This window comes from Nycticebus coucang, chromosome 4 (assembly GCF_027406575.1).
Source record: "Nycticebus coucang isolate mNycCou1 chromosome 4, mNycCou1.pri, whole genome shotgun sequence".
NCBI classification, from domain to species: Eukaryota; Metazoa; Chordata; class Mammalia; order Primates; family Lorisidae; genus Nycticebus; species Nycticebus coucang.
Window position 1 is genome coordinate 9,392,530 of NC_069783.1, and position 20,938 is coordinate 9,413,467.

General features: G+C 43.9%; 2 protein-coding genes and 2 non-coding genes across 6 annotated transcripts in view; 1 reads left to right on the forward strand and 3 right to left on the reverse strand.

The window, feature by feature from the left end:
* ATP6V1C2 (ATPase H+ transporting V1 subunit C2) overlaps positions 1 to 3,665 on the forward strand; it is a 61,327-nt gene extending 57,662 nt beyond the window's left edge. For 2 of the 3 annotated variants that reach the window (XM_053590030.1, XM_053590031.1), the window contains 2 exons: positions 2,968 to 3,100; positions 3,402 to 3,665. In XM_053590030.1, the coding sequence (XP_053446005.1) occupies positions 2,968 to 3,100; positions 3,402 to 3,491 (223 nt within the window). In that variant the 3' untranslated portion in view covers positions 3,492 to 3,665. Of the gene's footprint in view, positions 1 to 2,967; positions 3,101 to 3,401 lie in introns of those variants that run through there. The other variant, XR_008379740.1, reaches the window with a different exon arrangement.
* Positions 3,666 to 4,092: 427 nt separating this feature from the next.
* The window catches only part of PDIA6 (protein disulfide isomerase family A member 6), a 30,405-nt gene continuing 13,559 nt past the window's right edge, over positions 4,093 to 20,938 (reverse strand). Inside the window, exons 5-13 of the mRNA XM_053590029.1 lie at positions 17,024 to 17,130; positions 14,794 to 14,924; positions 14,033 to 14,147; positions 13,345 to 13,485; positions 12,409 to 12,493; positions 12,201 to 12,273; positions 9,210 to 9,368; positions 5,432 to 5,528; positions 4,093 to 4,563 (exon numbers count right to left, since the gene is read on the reverse strand). Coding sequence (XP_053446004.1) covers positions 4,495 to 4,563; positions 5,432 to 5,528; positions 9,210 to 9,368; positions 12,201 to 12,273; positions 12,409 to 12,493; positions 13,345 to 13,485; positions 14,033 to 14,147; positions 14,794 to 14,924; positions 17,024 to 17,130 — 977 coding nt within the window. The 3' untranslated portion in view covers positions 4,093 to 4,494. The remainder of the gene's footprint in view (positions 4,564 to 5,431; positions 5,529 to 9,209; positions 9,369 to 12,200; positions 12,274 to 12,408; positions 12,494 to 13,344; positions 13,486 to 14,032; positions 14,148 to 14,793; positions 14,925 to 17,023; positions 17,131 to 20,938) is intronic.
* On the reverse strand, positions 16,732 to 16,889 carry LOC128585316 (U1 spliceosomal RNA). The gene has a single exon (XR_008380026.1). It is a non-coding gene; the product is annotated as a U1 spliceosomal RNA (small nuclear RNA).
* On the reverse strand, positions 17,821 to 17,927 carry LOC128585126 (U6 spliceosomal RNA). Its single transcript, XR_008379871.1, has one exon. It is a non-coding gene; the product is annotated as a U6 spliceosomal RNA (small nuclear RNA).

The window sequence follows — 20,938 nt, forward strand, 5'->3', positions numbered from 1 at the left end:
AAGAATTTTTCTCAAAACTGTCTGGGTGTGACATCTGTTTTTCCTGAATACGGTTGTAATGCATGAACACTGTGAAAAAAACCCCTCACGTTCAAGAGTCTTTACTGTAGAAAATAAAAGGTCCTCATAGCCCCATGACCCAGAGACATCGATGGTTAGTGGCTCTAAGACTCCTGTTAATCCCCCTCTGGGGGTTAATACTTCCTGTTTTGCGCCTTGCTTACTCCATCACCGGAATGTGTGGAGCTTTTGGTCCTTTTTAGTGGCTTTTCCATATTCCCACATGAAGATACAATCTGAGAAAAAAGAGGTTGAACTCACCAGTTCATTAGCCAAGGCTGCAGGGACAGGGATGATCTGCCTGTTCCCTGCTCCTCTGGCCTCCTGTCACTCTTCACCCCTCCTTAGTGCTTGTTGCTGTCATCCTTGAGTCACGGCTGTCCTGCTTCTCCCCCTTGCACTGGGCCCTGAGTCCACTTCCTCTGCCTGTCACCCCACCCAGAGTCAGAGTAGATGTGAAATGTCTGTTGATGGGATAAAGTCGAGGTGAGGTGGGCACAGTCTTCAGGTCAGGGTGTGCTGGTCCCAGATGAAGTGTCCAAGGGGCTGAAGTGACCCGAGAGGACAGTGAGTAGGTGGTGGGGCTGCCAGGAGGCCGCCCAGGCTTACCAGGTGGCCGGATCATGGCTCGTCAGGTCTGGGAGAGGTCATGCAGAGGAGCAAATACTATAGACACGAGGGAGTCTCCAGTGGCAGACGTGTGGGTACCTCGCCCGGGGAAAGCCACAGACAAATGCCCCTAGGGACGCCTGGCATTAGGAGAGTGTGTGGAGGCAGAGGAGCTACAGAGGCAGCCAGAGGAGAGGGAGCAGTCACGAAGCAGGACGCCCGTTTCAAGTGTCCCTTGGATTTGGCCACTGGGAGGTCGTTGGTGAGACAGGCTGGAGGGCAGTGACTGAAGGAGTGACCCAGCACATCAGACACTCGGAGTTGGCTCTCAGGAAAGGCAGGTAGTGAGGGAGCTCTAGGGAGCTGAGGCTTTGTGTTTAACAGGCCAAGTGTTGATAAAGGCTGAGCCCTCCTTCAGGAGTGGGCAGCTGCCTACCAGGCACCCTCTGGGATCAGGAGGGAGCGGGAGGGGGAGAGTGAGCAGGGAGAACTGGCCGGTGGTTCCTGGCAGTCGTGTTCTAGGCAGAATGGAGACGGTGTTCATCGGCGAGCGCGTAGGTAGGCAGGCCCCAAGTGAGAGGAATGGCCCAGCTAACATTTCTTTTGTTCCCATCCTGAGAGGGCAGTAACTGGGAGGGTCTTCGAAGAGCCCAGAGGCTGGGCAGCGCCTTTGGCTCACAGGAGTCAGGCGCCGGCCTCATAGGCCGGAGGTGGCAGGTTCAAACCCAGCCCCAGCCAAAAAAAAAAAAAAAAGAAGAGCCCAGAGGCTGAGGAAGGTCAGGGAAGCAGGAGGGTCATGTGCTTTCAGTCAACATCCACAGTATTCATGGTGGGCCTCTTGTGGCCAAGACAGATGCAGGCCTCTGGCCTCAAGGAGCTCAGGCTGGGGAGGGAGGAGCGCTTTAAAGATGAGACTTTGTTCAGGGAGATGGGAAAACAACCTCCAGGGCAAGTTGGCAGTGACGGTGAGAGTGGTAGAATGACTACGTTGTAAGATGACAAGGCAGCAGAGTGATGTCCAGTAGCCAGTCCCTTAGCATGCATGCCACTGGTGACTGCCTGCCATCTGGGAAGGCTGTGGACCTTCTGAGGAACATGCTGGGTCACATCACTGGGCCAGGAAGGCGAGGCAGGGCTGGTACAGTAACACCACAGCCTCTGCTCATTTCCTCCGGGTGACACCACAGCTTTGTTGACCAGAGATGGGAACAAAAGAAATGAGGTGATTAGCTGGGTCATTCCTTTCTCTTGGGGCCTAGCTACCCGGGTACCACCATCCTACCTGTGAACACCTGCCACCCTCCCCATGGCACTGCCCCCCTAGAGGTACTCAAGGCAATGTGATCAAGCTGATTGGTGGTTAAAAATGGCCCCTTTATACTACTTCAGTTTCTTTCAGCTTCCTGCAGATTTAATGGGAGAGCTCGGCATTTCAGGGAATGCTTTGCACCCAGAGAGGATTGGGAAGGTTTGGGAGCCAGAGGATAATTTATGACCATTGGAAAATAAACCTTAGTAATACTACCATATCCTGCCCCCATGATTGACGTGCAAGGCAGGCCCTGGTCTGGAAAAGCACTAGGTGAGCGGAAGGGCACCCCAAGAGCTGCTTTCCCACCATGGCCTGGGGGGCACAAAGAAAGACGTGCTAAGGACTGACTGTCCAAGCATTTCCTCACTGATAGTGTATCTTATACATTTCTGCAATCACAAAATGCAGGTTTATTTCTTGTAATACTCAATGCAAATAATTGTCTTGGTCCCCCCCAATTCCCCGCAAGTAACTGACTTAGGATAACACTGCAGGAATAGCTCATCCCAACCGTGGTTTTAAATGTACTCATGCACGCAAGCAGATAACATTTAAAGTCCTTTCTGTCCATCTAAAAATTCAGCAAAAGGAACTAATAACACAACCTTGATAAGCCAGATTTTTGCCTCTCCTTTTGTAGAGAAAAACAGAACAGCTGAGCTAGATTTTAGACAAATGCTTCAGAGAACGTTCAGTCCATCTGCCTCTGTTCAGCTTGAGCATTCACCAGGGATGTTGCTCACGGCCCGGGATGTCCTCTTTGCTTTATTGTCAACAACTGTTGCCTCTCAGAAGGGGGTTAGCATGTTGGCCTTTTTCTATTTAGAGGTATCACTGCTGACCCTAGACATTTTGCCTGAATTTTATTTTTGTGAGTTGTGTTGGTTGGAGCTTTTCATTTCTAGGATTTACTATTTATTCCTTGCCAGGTTCATTTTGTCCCTGTTTACATTTGGAGTAATGTCCTGACTTTTTCTATCTGAAAGGTATGGACTGCCAGTGAACTTTCAGGCAGTGCTCCTGAAGCCACATAAGAAGTCATCCACCAAACGTCTAAGGGAAGTTCTCAACTCTGTCTTCAGACACCTGGATAAAGTGGCTGCCGCCAGTATACTGGACGTGAGTGTATAATCCAGAAATAGTGGTGTGCCTACAGTGAGGTCAGCATCTCTGTATGAGATACTTCCCCCAAAATGGTATTTGTCAGCTAGTTATGAAAATCTACGTGCCACAAAAGTTAAAAACATAGCAGGGGAGAAGGGGTGGGAGTGTGTGAGTCCGGGATGCATGGGGCACAGGCCATAGCTGCGCAGGGCAGATTGCCTGGCCACTGCCTGCAGAGACTGTTTGAAACTAGAAATTAAAATAAAACAGGAAACTAGTTTATGCACTTAGAACATTACCATGTTCTCTTTTGTAGGCATCTGTGGAGATCCCCGGATTACAACTCAATAACCAAGACTATTTTCCTTACGTCTACTTCCGTATTGACCTTAGTCTTCTTGACTAGAACGGTTAGGCTGGCACTACTTTCACTGCAGATGAATACAGATGCCTCTTTGCTTAGCCAGAGAATAGTTTTAATGTCCTACAGAATTTAGATTCTTCAGAGAAATTGCTCACAAAAGTTAGTTACAGTTGTTATTTATTTTTTTTAAGTTACAATAAAATGCATTCAAGTCCTTTGAATTGTCTCTTAAGTTCTAACAATTGAAAAATTCCATTTTTCTGTATGTTTTACATAAATGGGAACTGTCTATAAATTGGTAACCTGCTGCTGTATTTCATGTCTGAAGTGTTATTTTATGAGATTAGTGATAACATAAAAAACCTGGAAAATACCTAACCAGCTATTCCCTAATCATTAGCCACTAGTGATGGTCCAAAGACAAACTATTGGGCATAAATGCAGTTCTCACTTGAAAACTCAGTTTTTGATGTATAGTCTACATTGTGTGGGCATCCAGGTGGCAGTGTTTGAATCAAAGACGTCTTATTTATATTTTAAATAGGCAGGAAAGGCATCTGGGTCATCACTTAAAAATATTAGTTTACTGCCAAACATCAGACTCTGAATTTATGACGTGGACACTAATTTCATACATTTATCAGCATTGTCCAAAATATCATTTAATTCTTTAATGGAAAAAGCCATTAATATTCACATGAAGGAATCACTTTAAAAAACCTATACTTAAGTAAGAAACAGCCTTCAAGAACACCCAAGCAGCAGTCAGAGGAAGGGAAAAACTTTCAACAGCTGAGTTTCTTCAAACTATTATGTGACAATACAATACAATTCACTGGCTACAACAATTCATAGAATTTTTCAATGTTTTCTTGAGATGCAAAAGTTCACTGTTGCAGTGTTTTCAAATGACCGATCGAGTGCTACTTCTTCGTTTAAAAGGCCACTGGTAGGTTCATCTGATTGTGAAGAATGTTCCTTCACTGCTGGAAAAATATGCTGTCTCTCAAGAAAAGAAAACAGTTTGAAGCCTCTGCTGTCTTTTTCACAACTCGTCTTTCTCTAAGTCATCAAGCTCCACATCACTGAGGTCAATGTCATCTTCCACGGGAAGCTGGCAGACAGAAAACCAGTGTTAGAACCACAGACCAGGGAACACCCCGAAAGATCAATGTCTCATTTTACAGAAGAGCAAATTAATTTCTAGAGGTTCAGACCAGTTTCCCCTCCATCTGGCTCCTACTTTCAGCGTTGCCCCTACATACAGGTGGAAATCTGAGAACTCAGATGAAACATGCTTTTAATATAATAACATCATTTATGTCCTTAAAACTGGAAGTCATTTAATTTGTCCTTTTGAAGAAGGTGGGATAGAACTGCAAACAAATAAATGCTAACTTCAAAGCTATAATTTTACATCTTTTTTTTTCTTTTTGAGACAGAGTCTATGTTGCCCTGGGTAGAGTGCCATGGCGTCACAGCTCATAGCAACCTCCAACTCTTGGGCTTAAGCAATTCTCTTGCCTCAGCCTCCCAAGTAGCTGGGACTACAGGCACCCGCCACAACGCCCGGCTATTTCTTTTTTGTTGTTGTCACAGTTATTGTTGTGTAGCTGGCCTGGGGTCAGGTTCAGATTCGCCCACCCTAGGTGCATGTGGCTGACACCGTAACCACTGTGCTACTGGCACTAAGCCACAATGTTACATTTTTTAAATCCCAGGTTAAACATTCACTGTAGAGGGAATAATCAGGAAAGCTACCTCACTATTAAAATTTATCTTAGATGTCTATCAAGAATATCGAGCATGCCACAAAGCACTTTTTCATGTAATAGGGAAGATGAGATTAAAGAACCTCTTAAAAGGCCCATGGGTCAGAATATTTCATTGAGTGCCAAGGCTCAGGTCTGACAGCAAGGGCTTGACTTCCAGACACACAGATGCAGAGACTGAGGAAGAAAACAGGACTGTGGGGCACTCACCTCACCATCCTTGCCGTCCCAAGGCTCTCTGTCACTGATGCTGGGGAAAGTCCCACCTCCCACTGGGGCTGTAGAGCCACGCCCAAAAGAGAGCTCCCTTTGGGGAAAATGACCAAAATAAACACAGTTTCACAAGGGACTGCTGATGCAAACAAACAAACAACTTAAACCACAATCTGTTTACTATGTTTATGTATAGGCATTTCTTGCTCCTTAATGCAGTATATTCCTGAAAAATAGGTCAAGAACATTATCTCTTCAACCACAGACAACAATACAAACAAATGTGATATTACTAAGTCCTCTGCATCAGGTAAAGTCAGTTGCTACCAACAAGTTTGCTTGTTTGTTATACTTTAAAATAGTAAAACTTTTTGCTGAAATACAAATTAAGTACATAAAAATGATGAAAGTCACCATGTCTGTGGAAAAGAAAATTAGCCAAGTTGATTGGCACATAGGCTGCCTATGACTCGTTTGCTGAGAACATACAGAGCACATCACTAGTGAGACGTGGTTCCAGCAGACTCCAGGCGGGGCTGGCGCAGAGCTGGAGTATGCATGTGCTTGGCAGTGAGAGGTGTGAACACTTTATGTGAAATACAAGACAGACCTGTCATAACCTGGCTTTGGAAAACCAAAGCTAAACGTACTACCAGTGCAAGTATGTGTAAGTTCAGCAAACCCAGAAAAATTTAAGATAGTAACAATGAAGCTAAAAATCTATAAATGTAGTGGCAGCAATGGGCCAGCGTTAAGCAAATCCATGATTAGAAAAAAATGTTACATGAAATTACTGTAATTTCTGACTTTATGATTAAATAAACAAACAGAACTCTAAGATAAACAAACTTAAGCAGTTCCAGACTTCTTTTTTTTTTTAAATAATTTTTTTTTTAAATTTATTTATTTGCAGTTTTTGGCCGGGGCTAGATTTGAACCCGCCACCTCCGGTATATGGGGTCAGTGCCCTACTCCTTGAGCCAAAGGCGCTGCCCATAGTTCCAGATTTCTTTATGAAAACACTTCCTTAACCATATCAACTAACCACAGTGCTTACTTACACTGGGACCTGAATCATACAAACCACAGCAATCTGAATCATCTAAGTTTTTAGGTGCAATGGTATTATGGTGTTTTAATTTAAAAGTTGTCTCTTAGAGATACATGTTGTAACATTTGCATAAGAGAAGGAATGGGACTTGCTTTAAAACAGTAGTGGAGGAAGTGGGTAGACAAAATAAGGTTGACCATAATACAAAAGTTCTTCAGTCTAGTCTTTCTATCTTTGTACATATTTAAATTTTTCAATAATAATTAAAACCAGGCCAGGCACGGTGGTTCATGCCTATAAACCTAGGACTCTGAGAGGATGAGGTGGGGGGATCCCTTGAGCTCAGGAGTTTTGAGACCGTACTGAGCAACAGCAAAACCCATCTCTACTAACAACAGAAAAACAGCTAGGCATGGATTGCTTGAGCCCAGGAGTTTGAGGTTGCTGTGAGCTAGACCGATGCCATGGCACTCTAGCCTGGGCAAGAGAGTGAGATTCTTATCTCAAAAAAAGGGGGGGGGGGAGGAAGGGAGGGAAGAGAAGAGGAGGAAGAAGGAAAGGAAAGAAACCATTAAATAAAATTGAAAAATCTCATTATCTTGGATTCCATTTATTATAATGCTTGGGGAAAATGCAAACTTGAAAGATACTCTAAACTTGTATTTTGATGACATATTTTATTGACTCTACCATACATTTATCTCAACTTCTTTGTTTAAAACAATTTGTTCTTTTCTTTAAATTTTTAAAATTTTTATTTACTTTTTTATAGAGATGGGGTTGTGCTATGTCACCCAGGCTAAAGTGCAATGGCATAATCATAGCTCACTGTAGTCTCCTGAGTACAAGTGACCCTCCCAACTCATTCTCCCAAAGTGCTGGGATTACAGGTATGAGGCACTGCACCAGCCTGTTTAAGATGATTTATAGCAAATATATATATATATATTTTTTTTTTTTTTGAGATAAGAGCCTCACTTTGTTGCCCTAGGCTAGAGTGCTGTGGGGTCAGCCTAGCTCACAGCAACCTCAAACTCCTGGGTTCAAGTGACCCTCCTGCCTCAGCCTCCTGAGTAGCTGGACTACAGGTACCTGCCACCATGCCCAGCTAATTTTTCTATTTTTAGTACAGATTGGGTCTGGCTCTTACTCAGGCTGGTCTAAGAACATCTGAGCTCACATGATCTTCCCACCTCGGCCTCCCAGAGTGTTAAGATTATAGGCATAAGCCACAGCCCCTTGCCGGTAACAAATCTTAATGTAATACCCTTCCCCAAGTCCCAATATACCTCACAATCTATATTAGCCAGTGTCACTTCTCAGCCTTTTAGCTAAGATCAAACAAGAGTAGTAGAAACAGCAGCTAGCACACAGATGTGTACTCCGTCCCAGGCACTACCCTGAGCTTTCTCTGGTGATTTCTCTCTCTCAGTTCTACAACAGCCCAAATTGGAGGTCCTATGACCATCTCATTCAAAAAAAACAAGCAAACAGGGCGGCACCTGTGGCTCAAAGGAGTAGGGCGCCGGCCCCACATGCTGGAGGTGGCAAGTTCAGACCCAGCCCTGGCCAAAAACTGCAAAAAACAACAACAACAACAAAAACAAGCAAACAGGTGCAAGTAAACTATGTCACTTGCCCAAAGTTACATAGCTAGAAGAGGTGCCAGCACCTGCCGCTAGGCAGAGGCTGAAGAAAGTGATCACTCAGTCATCCCATCCCACTGCAGGTCACTACCCCAGGCAGGGCTGAGATGTGACTAGGCATCAGACTGCAGAGCCTCTACCCAGGTGTCCTCAAACTATGGCCCGCGGGCCACATGAGGCAGTGTGGTTGTATTTATTCCCGTTTTGTTTTTTTACTTCAAAATAAGGTATGTGCAGTGTGCATAGGAATTTGTTCATAGTTTTTTTTTTCAAAACTATAGTCCGGCCCTCCAACGGTCTGAGGGATAGTGAACTGGCCCCCTATTAAAAAAGTCTGAGGTCCCCTGCTGAGTACACAAGACTTCTGTTAAGTGGGAAGGTTGGCAGCAAAAACAACACAGACTTTCAAATTTAATTCTCACTGTTCATTATTCACCATAACCCTCTAACCACCTTTTGTGTGCTGAATGTCTTTAATACAACAGTAAGAAATGAACAAGGAAGAAATCAAGAATTGGGAAACAAAATCTCTTTTAGGTTAATGCCTTGTATTTGCCTAAAAGATAAGATGAAGGCAGTTTCAGGATAGCTGAATGGCAGAGCAGGATAGAGAGCTCTAGAAATTGCTTTTTTAAGTTGGAGAACCTATCTTGAAGTTTACACATTGTTGGAGTGTTAAGTACAGCCATTTTCACATAACTACATTCCAAAACCAAGGGCTCAGAAATGGAAACCACATTACACGAGGTCACCAGTACAGAGCGTACTGGCAAGGCAGGGCTGCCTCTAGCCCCCATGAGACCTTTATGGGAATCACAAAGATCCCAGTGCCAGGGGCACAGAACATCACATATGGTGGCCTGGGGATAGCAAAGCTCTCCATGGAAAAGAGAACAGCACACAGGAAGATGATTTAACACCCCTAGTAATAAATATCTAATTTTTTAGAAATTCAAATAGAAAATAATTACATTTATTGCCTGGTTTATATATATCTAGTGTCAAACCAAAAACCACAACAGAACCAAACAGGAAAAAAAACAAACAAACCCAATAAACTCAAAAAACAAGAAATTACCTGAGAAACTCATTAATGCCTTGCTCACTGAAAGACCCTTTCAGCAGAGCAAATTTCATCTTTCGTGCATTGATAGCGGCCATAGCGGGGTACCCAAACCCTCCAATCCCCAACGCATTCTCCAGTTCAGTCTGGGCTCCAGCTTCTGTCCACAGCCACCTAGAAAAGCAGACTGGTTTTTAGGACAAAGATGTCTTTAAAATTACTTAAAATCCAACTAATAGATCTTAATTAAAGAACAAAAGATTATAGTTCAAATAGTTTGTGGAATGCAATGAGTAGGAAATAAATTAAAAACAAAAGATGAGTTTTTCCAATAATGTAATCTAGATGTGCTCTTAAAGTAATCACAGTTCCTCACTTGTGTTCCATACACTTGACTCCAGGAGTTCAGAACAGGCTTGTCCGTCCAAAAGACGGCTTTGTCCTCAGTCCCCAAAATACTGTCCACTAAACTACATGAATATTCCCTGCCTTTTTATCTGAAATCCCAGCAGTATAATGGGAGTCACTATGCATACTCTTGTATTCTGCAGGTGTATAACACACATTATTGGACTAAAGGGGAGGAGTAAGTCATAAGGGCCAGCGAGGGTGGTGGGCAATGGAATCTGAGGATGAGAAGCAGAAAGATCAATGGAAAGGACACATGACATACTTTATTTTTAAAATGTGCCTAGATGCAGGACTTCCTTAGAAAGTGAGGAAATGCTTCTAGTTCCTCTTTCCTTATGTAGCCCTCAAAGGCCATACGGGAACTCAGCTACACTGTTTTCTTACTAGGCTGCATCTCCAACCACCACTTAACCCTCTCCGATCTTATATTGGACCTTGTCCAACATGATGAGTTTCCTGTTCGGCTCTGATGTTGGAAGACATACAACACATTTTTCTTGGTTGCATTCTATACAAGCCCTCAACTTGCTTGGGAATTGCATAAAATGAAAATACATGTAACAGTGAATAGCTATGGCTTCTAGAAAGGATTTTCTAAGTGATCTGAAGAAAGAAGAAACTTCAGAAATATGAATTACGTGCCTATCAATGTGATATGAAAATGATGGGCCTCTCATTCCACTGCAAGGGGTTAGTGACAATGCTGAGTACATTCTTTGGGTCTCAAACACAGTTGATCACTGGTTATAGGTAGAAAACAGCCTGTTCAATTTGAAAAACTGACAGTTATTTTATAATACATAAAGTTTATGGGAGAGATGGACAGATCCAATCGTACTGTGGACGTTACAGATTTACAAGGACATCCTACAAATGGTGGAAAAATTATTCTTCTGCTTGATGGAAGCTGCTGTTGTGAACAGTTATACCCCTTCCTCATTAGATAAGGAGGAAAGTGGAAAGAAAGTGCTGACACACCGTTCTTACAGAGAAATCATCATCAGCTTATGAGCAATGTGAGGACCAAAGAAATTCAAGAAAGAAGGGGAAAACGATCATCTTCTGACACTGAGGAAAGGCTAATAAATGGGAAGATGCATTTGACAATAAAATTAAAAAAAAGTCAACAGAGAACTGCATAGTTTGCAGCAGAAGAAATGAGAAAGGTAGAAGGTAATTTTCTACTGTGAGACGTGCAGGAGGAAGCCTGGACTTCATTTTGGAGACTGCTTCAAGAAGTATCACACTCAAAAAAATTACGAACAAAATTAAAAACTTTAATTATTTAATTATTTTATGTAACTTAAAATAAATAAAATTAGGTAAGTTTGTTTTACTTTTTTCTTTTTTCTTTTTGAGACAGAGTCTCACTTTATCGCCCTCAGTGGAGTGCTGTTGCATCACAGCTCACAGCAACCTCCAGTTCTTGGGCTTAGGCAATTCTCTCGCCTCAGCCTCCTGAGTAGCTGGGAATACAGGCGCCCACAACATCTGGCTATTTTGTTGCAGTCTGGCGGAGGCTGGGTTCAAACCTACCACCCTCAGTATATGGGGCTGGTGCCCTACCCACTGAGTCACAGGCGCTGCCCCAAATTAGGTGAGTTTGTATTTATGTTTTTCTCTTTTAAAACTGTAGGATACAAATAATGTAATTTAACTCATTGTACCCTCAATCTGAAACAAAGAAGCTGCACAATAATTTTAAGTAATCCACCAATCTCTTTTTCCCCCCAAATAACTAAGAGCTAGGGAGTATGCAGGTGGTAGAAAAATTGGACTGGAATTAAAATATAATTCTTATGACAAAAATGTATGCTGTGGTTAAAGCATGTGTCTTGTAAGTAAGAGTGCTACTTTACTTCTTTTTCTCCTAGATGATATAATCATTTTCTTATTTATTTATTTATTTATTTTTTTTTTGAGAGAGTCTCAAGCTATCGCCTTGGGTAGAGTGCCGTAGCATCACAGCTCACAGCAACCTCCAACTCCTGGGTTTAGGCGATTCTCTTGCCTCAGCCTCCCAAGTAGTTGGACTACAGGCCACAATGCCCGGCTATTTTTTGGTTGTAGCAGTCACTGTTGTTTGGCAGGCCCAACCTGGATTCAAACCTACCAGCTCTGGTGTATGTGGCTGGCGCCTTAGCCGCTTAAGCTACAGGCACGGAGCCAGATAATCATTTTCATATCTTTTTTTTTTTTTTGTGAGATAGAGTTTTACCATGTCACCCTCGGTAGAGTGCCATAGCATCACAGCTCACAGCAACCTCAAACTCTTGGGCTTAATCGATTCTCTTGCCTCAGCCTCCCAAGTAGCTGGGATTACAGGCGCCCACCACAACATTGGCCTGGCTATTTTTTGTTGTTGTTGTTGCAGTTGTCTGTTTAGCTGGCCTGGGCTGGGTTCGAACCCACCAGCCTCGGTGCATGTGGCGAGCGCTGTAACTACTGTTATAGGCGCCAAGCCTCATTTTCATATCCTAAATAATGCACAGTAAACACAGGACACGTTCTACAGAAAACATGGAGGAACCATTCTCGGGAAGCCCTATACTCTCCTAGGCAAATGATATTGAGACAAGAAGCTCAGTAACTTACCCCCACATTTTCTTTTTGTATTTGTCTGCCAACTTCAGAAGAACTTCCAAATAAGAATTTCTGCCTGCAGCTCCTGATTTAACCAGAAAAAAAAAAAAATTTTTTTAAGGTAAAGATAAAGGAGTCCATATAATTAATTAAGTCATTAGGAAAAGTGCTCAGAGCACTTATCACAGAACTAATGAGAAATGACTTCTTTTGGTCTTACCAGTATCAAGGATATGGGGCAGCACAGCCACAATGCAGAGCTGATGCTCCTCACATGTCCGCTTGGCGATGTCCTCGCTGATTATCTATGGGACCCAGAAGACAAGGGATGGTTGGAAGGCTACAGGATATAGCACCCAAAGGTAGACTTGAAAACAGGCTCAGCATCATCACTTTCATTAAAGAGATGGATGGATTTCTCTCAAATAATACTTCCTTGAATACGAACAGTGGCAGCGGCTCACACTTGTAATCCTAGCACTGTGGGAGGCTGAGGCGGGTAGACTGCCTGAGCTCATGGGTTCAAGACCAGCCTGAGCAACGGCGAGACCCCCTCTCTAAAAAATAGCCGGGCGTTGTGTTGGGCACCTGTAGTCCCAGGTACTTGGAAGGCTGAGGCAAGAGAACTGCTTTAGCCCAAGAGTTTGAGAGGTTGCTGTGACGCCATGGCACTCTACTATGGGCGACAATGTGAGACTCTGCCTCAAAAAAAAAAAAAAAAAAGAAACATCAACAGTAATGTAAAAATAATTTCTTCTGGGGACAATGGCTCACACCTGTAGTAATAAAAGCATTTTGGGAGGCTGAGGTTAGAGAATCACTTGAAGCCACCAGGGGTTTAAGACCAGCCTAGCAACATAGCAAGATCCCATTGCTATAAAAAGTTTAAAATATTAGCGGGGCATAGTGGTAACTGCCTGTGTCCCAGCTACTTGGGGGGATGAGACAGGAGGATCATTTGAGCCCAGAAGTTGGCTGGAGTGAACTATGATCCCACCACTGCACTCCAGCCTGGACAACAGAGTCTCTGTCTCTACAACACACACACACACACACACACACACACAGAGAACTGAATGCAAACAGACAACAGTGTCACGACTGCTTTAACGTTCCTCATTATCAGACTTTCCTCACTACCACGAATGCAGTTTACCTCAAGCAGCTCAGGAGGTGGCGCATTATCAGAAAACAAATCAAGGGCCCGGGACACTATGTCAGATCTTGTCCGCCCACCATCATAATCCACAGGAGACTCGCCTTTCTGAAATATCTTGATTGTGGGAAATCCCCTAATCTGTTAAAAAAAAAAATCCTGAGTACAAAATCTAACTGACATATAATACAAAATAACATAATCTTTGTGGTGTCTAAAACCACCTTACAAGTAATTTAACATAACAAAACTATTTCCCAGCTGCCATTGATGTAAAAGAGATGAGCCACACTAGTCTACTAGTAGAAGTGTTTAACAGTCTGTGAAGTTTAGTCAAATCATATGCAAGCCCTGGGTGCACTATGGATAACTAATACAAAGCATTTGCTTTTGGACACATGGACCAACTTTCAAAAGCCACATGAACGACTTGAAAAAGCCTGGGCAAACTAAAACTTCGCATTAAGTGCACGGTGCAAGCAGTGTAATATTGGGGCAGAGGGTAATAAATGGTCCTTAGTTCCAGACTTGTTAGTCAGGATATGATAATAGTGACTTAATCTCTTTATTTATAAAATGGCTAAACACCTCCCTTCCTACCTCAGAGGGCAGCCTGGAGTACTGCATAAAGTTAACAGTTAAAAATACCACATGCTTCACAACGAAATGAGCCTTAAAATATACTCACCCCATACCGAGAGGCTAGAACCTGATTGACTGTAGCATCTACAGCTGCCAATTTCACTTTTCCTTTTGTTTGCTCTTTTACCTCTGAAGCTGCAGCAGCCCATTCTGGCTCTAGGCTACAGAAAAATATTTGTATGTAAAAGAGCATTTTAAATGGAGAAGCAAAAGCCCAACGTACTCAATTCTAGTATGAAGGCAGTAGATGAGCTAATATAAGGGGGCAGGTAGGTGTTAAGAGGGAGCAGGGAGACAGAGGAGGAAGGGGGTGGGGATGTCTCACAGTGTATGGCAAACACACCCCTTGGGGGCAGCACACAATTATAAAAGGGACTTTACCTAACACATGTAATCAGCGCAAGCTAATTCTTTGTACCCTCAATGAATCCCAAACAACCAAAAAAAAGTACATTTTAACTCATGGAACAAATACTTTTTAACTGATGTGTGTACTTCCATCCAATTGCCAGTTCTATCACACCTGGAATCAAAGATATGATGATGCTATCCACCCCCTTCACGTTCACCTCCCAGGCCTTCATCTTGCTCCCCAAATTTGAACATTAGCCAGCTCTTGTAATCTTTGAAAATTTAAGAGTAGAAACGCTGGGCTCCAATGTCAAGGTTTAACATTCAAGTGGAGTCAGAGTTTTTCCTGGAGAAGATGTTGGAGATTATCTATTATATAGTTCAGCATATTCAAGATGAGTGAGACAAGTGTTCTGAAAATTGCCCTGAACAGACTACGTGGTTGAAAGCACTTACTTTTTGCAGTGTCCACACCAAGGAGCATAAAACTCAACCATCCAAACATCTGTACTGTCGAGGACATTCTTATCAAAGCTGTCGTCTGTCAGCTCAATCACGTCCTTCTTACTTGAACTATCACCTCTCCCCTGTCATTTATGACATCAAACTGTAACTTGGCCAAAAAGAACACTTTTCCAATTTTAAATTCATTAACAATGACTGCTCCTACATCTTAATGAAGTTTTTCTTTAGCAATAGTGAAACTTGTTTTATTCACATTAGATTCATTTTTGAATTATTACTACTTGATAAATAATCTTTATTTTCAAATAATTACCAACACATTCAGCATAACATAAAACCTGTACCCTACCTTAATAACCTGCTTTTTTTTTTTTTTTTTGAGACAGAGTTCTCACTATGTCACACTCGGTAGAGTGCCCTGGCCGCACAGCGCACAGCAACCTCAAACTCTTGGGCTCAAGCGATTCTCTTGCCTCAGCATCCCAAGTAGCTGGGACTGCAGGCGCCTGCCACACATCTGGCTATTTTTTTGTTGCAGTTGTCATTGTTGGTTAGCTGGCCTGGGCCAGGTTCAAACCCGCCAATTTTGGTGTATATGGCTGGTGCCGTAACGACTGTGCTATGGGTGCCAAGCCCACCTGTTTTTATAAACAGAAACCTCAACATGGCTCAAATAGCCACTCTAACACACTGTTTTAGTTCAGACTCAAGTATAGTTGCTGCCTTCCTTTTCATAGATAAAGTTACCACCAATTAAGGAAGCTAAAAATGTTTAGCCATTGTCTTTCTCAAAGAATTGTTCTCAGTACTAACCCTCAGAAGCGAGCCATACTGCTGTACTGCTCTCTGCTGCCGGGCTGGGCTAACAGCCATGGCAGGGGCATGGGGCTGGGCAACTGTGCTCATTAAATGTCTAAGTTTGAAGTTTCAAGTTCAAGAACATGAAATCTTTGTATAAACTCTAAGATAGTATAAAGAAGCTGGTTTTACTGGTCTCCTAAAGAGGCCCACTTTGTATTTACATATATCTTTAATTTATTGCCATTTTATTTTATTTTTTTGTGGTTTTTTTTTTTTTTTGGCCGGGGCTGGGTTTGAACCCGCCACCTCTGGCATATGGGACCGGCGCCCTACCCACTGAGCCACAGGCGCCGCCCAATTTATTGCCATTTTAAAAGAACATCTGTACATCAGAGTGAAGCTTCAGATTTCACAGCAAGGTGTTTCAGATGCCAAGAAACAGGAACTTCTACCTCTTCCCCTTCCTCCACCCACTATCCTTTTGTGTATAACTTTCCATAGATTGAGAGTTCATTGCCACTGATTTAGGCCAAAAAGTCATCTGAGGCTTGGCGCCTGTAGCTCAAGCGGCTAAGGCGCCAGCTATATACACCAGAGCTGGTGGGTTCGACTCCAGCCTGGGTCTGCCAAACAGCAATGACAACTACAACCAAAAAATGGCCAGGCATTGTGGTGGGCACCTGTAGTCCCAGCTACTTGGGAGGCTAAGGCAACAGAATCGCCTGGGCCCAGGAGTTGGAGGTTGTTGTGAGCTGTGATGCGACAGCACTCTACTACCAAGGGTGACAGCTTGAGGCTCTGTCTCAAAAGAAAAAAAAAAAAAGAAAGAAAAAGTCATCTGAATTTCATCACTGCTTGCCAAAGTCGATCTAGGAGAGCCTGTTCCACACCCTACTCTGGATTTACCTATGCCAGGGGAGCAGTGCCCCACTCCTCTGCCATTGAGTTTGTTCCCAGGCTGTGTCCACACTCTTCTATTTCAGCTCTGGCCTAGGAAGATTACATGGGGGTCTGGTACTTGGACTGCAGGTTTGGCAAGATGCCCTGGGACTGAACGGCTATTTTAACAGTGATTCTGGGGAAGCTAAATGTGCAGGCTGGGTAGGGGACTCCCTCGGGGATCAGCTGAGCGAACTCTTGTTTTTCCCCCCAGTGCTTCTCTACCACAAATTATACAGTACGTTTGGGGAAATCACAGGGGCCAGCACATCTGGAGTACAATGCACACGCCTCGCTATGGGAAAACCACCTTTGTGATCATGGTATTTCCCCTGCCAGGTAAGTAGGTCTTGCTATTATTTTTTAATTGAAAGTTCACTAGTTTAAAATATTACAAAACAAAAAACCTGTTTTCTATAGAGTCCATACCCAGGCTCCAAAATAACGACACACATTAAAAACTGACATTGTATTGCCTTACTTGTTTTCCAGAACTATATCCGCCACTCCTTCCCCCGAGGCGATCCTTGACGAGCTGGCGCAGAGCACTGAGTGCGGCATCCACAATGGCCTCGCCAGTTCTGCCCCCTGCAGGAAGCAAGGCAGGCGGTTTGAGCCCAGCCTCTGCAGCATCCACCCTACACTACCTAAGACTCCCATCCGTACATAACTGTCAGTTTCACCTGGTATTACAAAGACCTACCAATGGGCTGTGTTTATGAGAGACCACATGCTCTCTCCAGAAACATTTTGCACAAGACTTTACACTTGGAAAATCAATTCCTTTTCTTCAGTTTTATGTTTAGTGTGAACCTCCGTTCATCACCTATAAATACCAACTAATGAGAAAAATTCACAAATGTTTTCTGAACATATAACATGTATATGGACGAATAAGAAGCTTAATATCTAGTTATTAAAGTTCCGGAAGCAGAAGGAATCATTTCTGTAAGACAGAGAACAGAAAAGACGCGCAAAACTCGGATATGAGGTATCTTGGAAGCCAAGTAACTGGAAACCAAAGCAGGTCTCTTCTTTGTTGCTCAAACACTGTTAAACTGAACTTAATCCTAATCCATATAAAAATTAAGAAACAGTAACACAGGGACAATACGTTAATATATGCTATGTACTACCTGTGGAGTTCAAAGGGAAAATTCTAACAGAATCTCTTTAAAATGTTTCACTCCTTCCTTCTTTCCCTCCCCCCGCTTCCCACCTTCTTTCTATTTTTAAGAGCTGTCTAATCAAATTACCCAGGAAGGAAAAAGCCTTTTTTTTTTAATGGAACGCTTCATGAATTTGCGTGTCATCCTTGAGCAGGGGCCATGCTAATCTTCTCTGTATCGTTCCAATATTAGGATATGTGCTGCCAAAGCAAACACAAGAGAAAAAAGCTTTTGAGAACACCTGAGAGCTGACATCACAGAGAAGATACGGCAACACTCAGTGTGTTCAGGGAGTCACGTACTGCAAGCCTGGTTGAGACTTCCAAACTTGTTACTTAATAATGCAAAAGGGCACAGCCCCACATAAAACAGCCTCCGTTTCTCATCTCCGGCAGATGTCCCCATCTTTTGAACCAGTACCCTCCCCCCGAAACTTTGGCTGGACATATGCCAAATCAAGAGCTATACTAGAGAGAAGGGAGAGCTTTCTCACTCTAGACTGCTAGAAGGCAAACTCTTTCTGGAAAGGGCCAGTTGTGAATATTTTCAGCTTTACTGCCCATACTGTCTACAGCGACTACTCAACTCTGCTCTTCAGTAAGAAAGCAGCAGTGGGCAGTACACAAACAGGTGGAGCCACGCTGCAAAGCGGCAGTGGGCAGTACACAAACGGGTGGAGCCACGCTGCAAAGCGGCAGCGGGCAGTACACAAACGGGTGGAGCCACGCTGCAAAGCGGCAGCGGGCAGTACACAAACGGGTGGAGCCACGCTGCAAAGCGGCAGCGGGCAGTACACAAACGGGTGGAGCCACGCTGCAAAGCGGCAGCGGGCAGTACACAAACGGGTGGAGCCACGCTGCAAAGCGGCAGCGGGCAGTACACAAACGGGTGGAGCCACGCTGCAAAGCGGCAGCGGGCAGTACACAAACGGGTGGAGCCACGCTGCAAAGCGGCAGCGGGCAGTACACAAACGGGTGGAGCCACGCTGCAAAGCGGCAGCGGGCAGTACACAAACGGGTGGAGCCACGCTGCAAAGCGGCAGCGGGCAGTACACAAACGGGTGGAGCCACGCTGCAAAGCGGCAGCGGGCAGTACACAAACGGGTGGAGCCACGCTGCAAAGCGGCAGCGGGCAGTACACAAACGGGTGGAGCCACGCTGCAAAGCGGCAGCGGGCAGTACACAAACGGGTGGAGCCACGCTGCAAAGCGGCAGCGGGCAGTACACAAACGGGTGGAGCCACGCTGCAAAGCGGCAGCGGGCTGTACACAAACGGGTGGAGCCACGCTGCAAAGCAGCAGTGGGCCAAATGCACCGAACATGCGACTTTTACACGTTAGCAAAACCGTAACAAATTATTTGAAGATGTTTACTCAGAAAAATGAAAGAGGTCATTCCGTAAGACTTTAGAGGTGGGGAATCTAGCAATGTGTCCATGTTTTATCTCAGTTAAGCTTCTGATAGCTTAAAATAGGTTTCCACATCCCCATTTTACAAGGAAGCAAGAGACTGCAGTTAACCCAAGATGTGCTGCTCTCCAGGTTCACAGTGACAGATTCTGTACCCTCCCCACCTCCCATTTTCTATCAGCTGGACCCAGCATAAGACACCGAGTACTGATAATACAGTAACTCTTTGTTTTACTGTGATGCCGATTCTCTTACCCAAACCAAATTTGTACTGCTGATACAGAGTAAAACCTAAGATGGCAGTTCGGTCACTTTTATGTCCCATGTAACAAAATCTTACCAAAAAAAATTAGGCTAGGCATGGTGGCTCACACCTGTAATCCCAGGACTTTGGGAGGCCAAGGTAGGAGGGTCATTTTAGGCCAGGAGTTCAAGACCAGACTGAGCAACACAACAAGACCCTGTCTCTACAAAATTAAAAAAATTTTAGCTGGGCATGGTGGCACACCTACCTGTAATCCCAGCCACGTGGGAGGCTGAGGCCGGAGGAACACTCGAGCCCAGGAGTTTTGCTGCAGTGAGCTATTATTGCACTACTGCACTCCAGCCTGGGCAACAAAGTGAGACCCTGTCTCTAAATTTAGGGGAAAAAGTTATCCAATTAGCTATAACTTAAGCTTTAACTATTTATGTCCAATACTCTTATTAGGACCATTGATTCTGGCCCAACCTAGCAATTCTGATCTTAAATATGACAATATGTGTGCTAAATAACTGGGCTATTCTATCAAAGAATAGCATGGCGCCTATAGTTCCAGCTACCTGGGAGGTTCAAGTGGGAGGACCACTTGAGCCCAGGAATTTTGAGTTCAGCCTGGGCAACACAGTAAGACACCAGCTATTTAAAAACAAAAACCAAGAATAGTATGACTAAAATTACATTTTAGTCTTCAATGTCTAGAGCCAGAATTCTACCTTTAGTTGTTTCAATGATTCACAGCAGATACTAAGGATTTACTTGTCTACAAAGTGGAGAACTTGTGGTACCTATTTATTATCAATAGAGTATTCATTTTTTTTTTTTGAGACAGAGCCTCAAGCTGTCGCCCTGGTTAGAGTGCCATGGCATCATAGCTCACAGCAACCTCAAACTCCTGGGCTCAAGCGAGTCTCCTGTCTCCGCCTCCCAAGTAGCTGGGACTACAGGAGCCTGCCACAACGCCCGGCTATTTTTTGGTTGCAGCCGTCATTGTTGTTTGGCGGGCCCGGGCTGGATTCGAACCCACCAGGTCAGGTGTATGTGGCTGGCACCTTAGCCGCTTAAGACAGGCGCTGAGCCATCAATAGAGTATTCAAATGCTACACGTTTACAAGGCATAAAGTCATGGGCAAATACTCCCTAGTAGTATCAACACTTTAAAGTGACTTTCAAATCAGAGTCTTCTCTTTCACAATGATACATTAGACCCTTTTCCTCTAGTGAAAAGAAGAAGAGATTAGAGGAAGAAAATACTTGGAGATCATCATTAAATCTTAAGCAATAGTAATGAGAAAGACAGGAGGGCAGCACAGAACATTATCATTCTGTCACTGCTAGGGCAGTGTGGCCCCTAAGTCAGCATAAATGGTAACCAAGACTTTTACCTGTACGACACATACTTGTCACAACAACTCAGAAGGAGTAGGAATCATTCCGCACCACTTACAGATGAGGAAATTCAGATACAAAGAGATGTAGAAACCTGAACGTACCAGGGCTAATCAGTTAAGAAGTCCTCGGTGCCCGCCCATCAGGGGAATGGAGCAGTCAGGCAAAGCC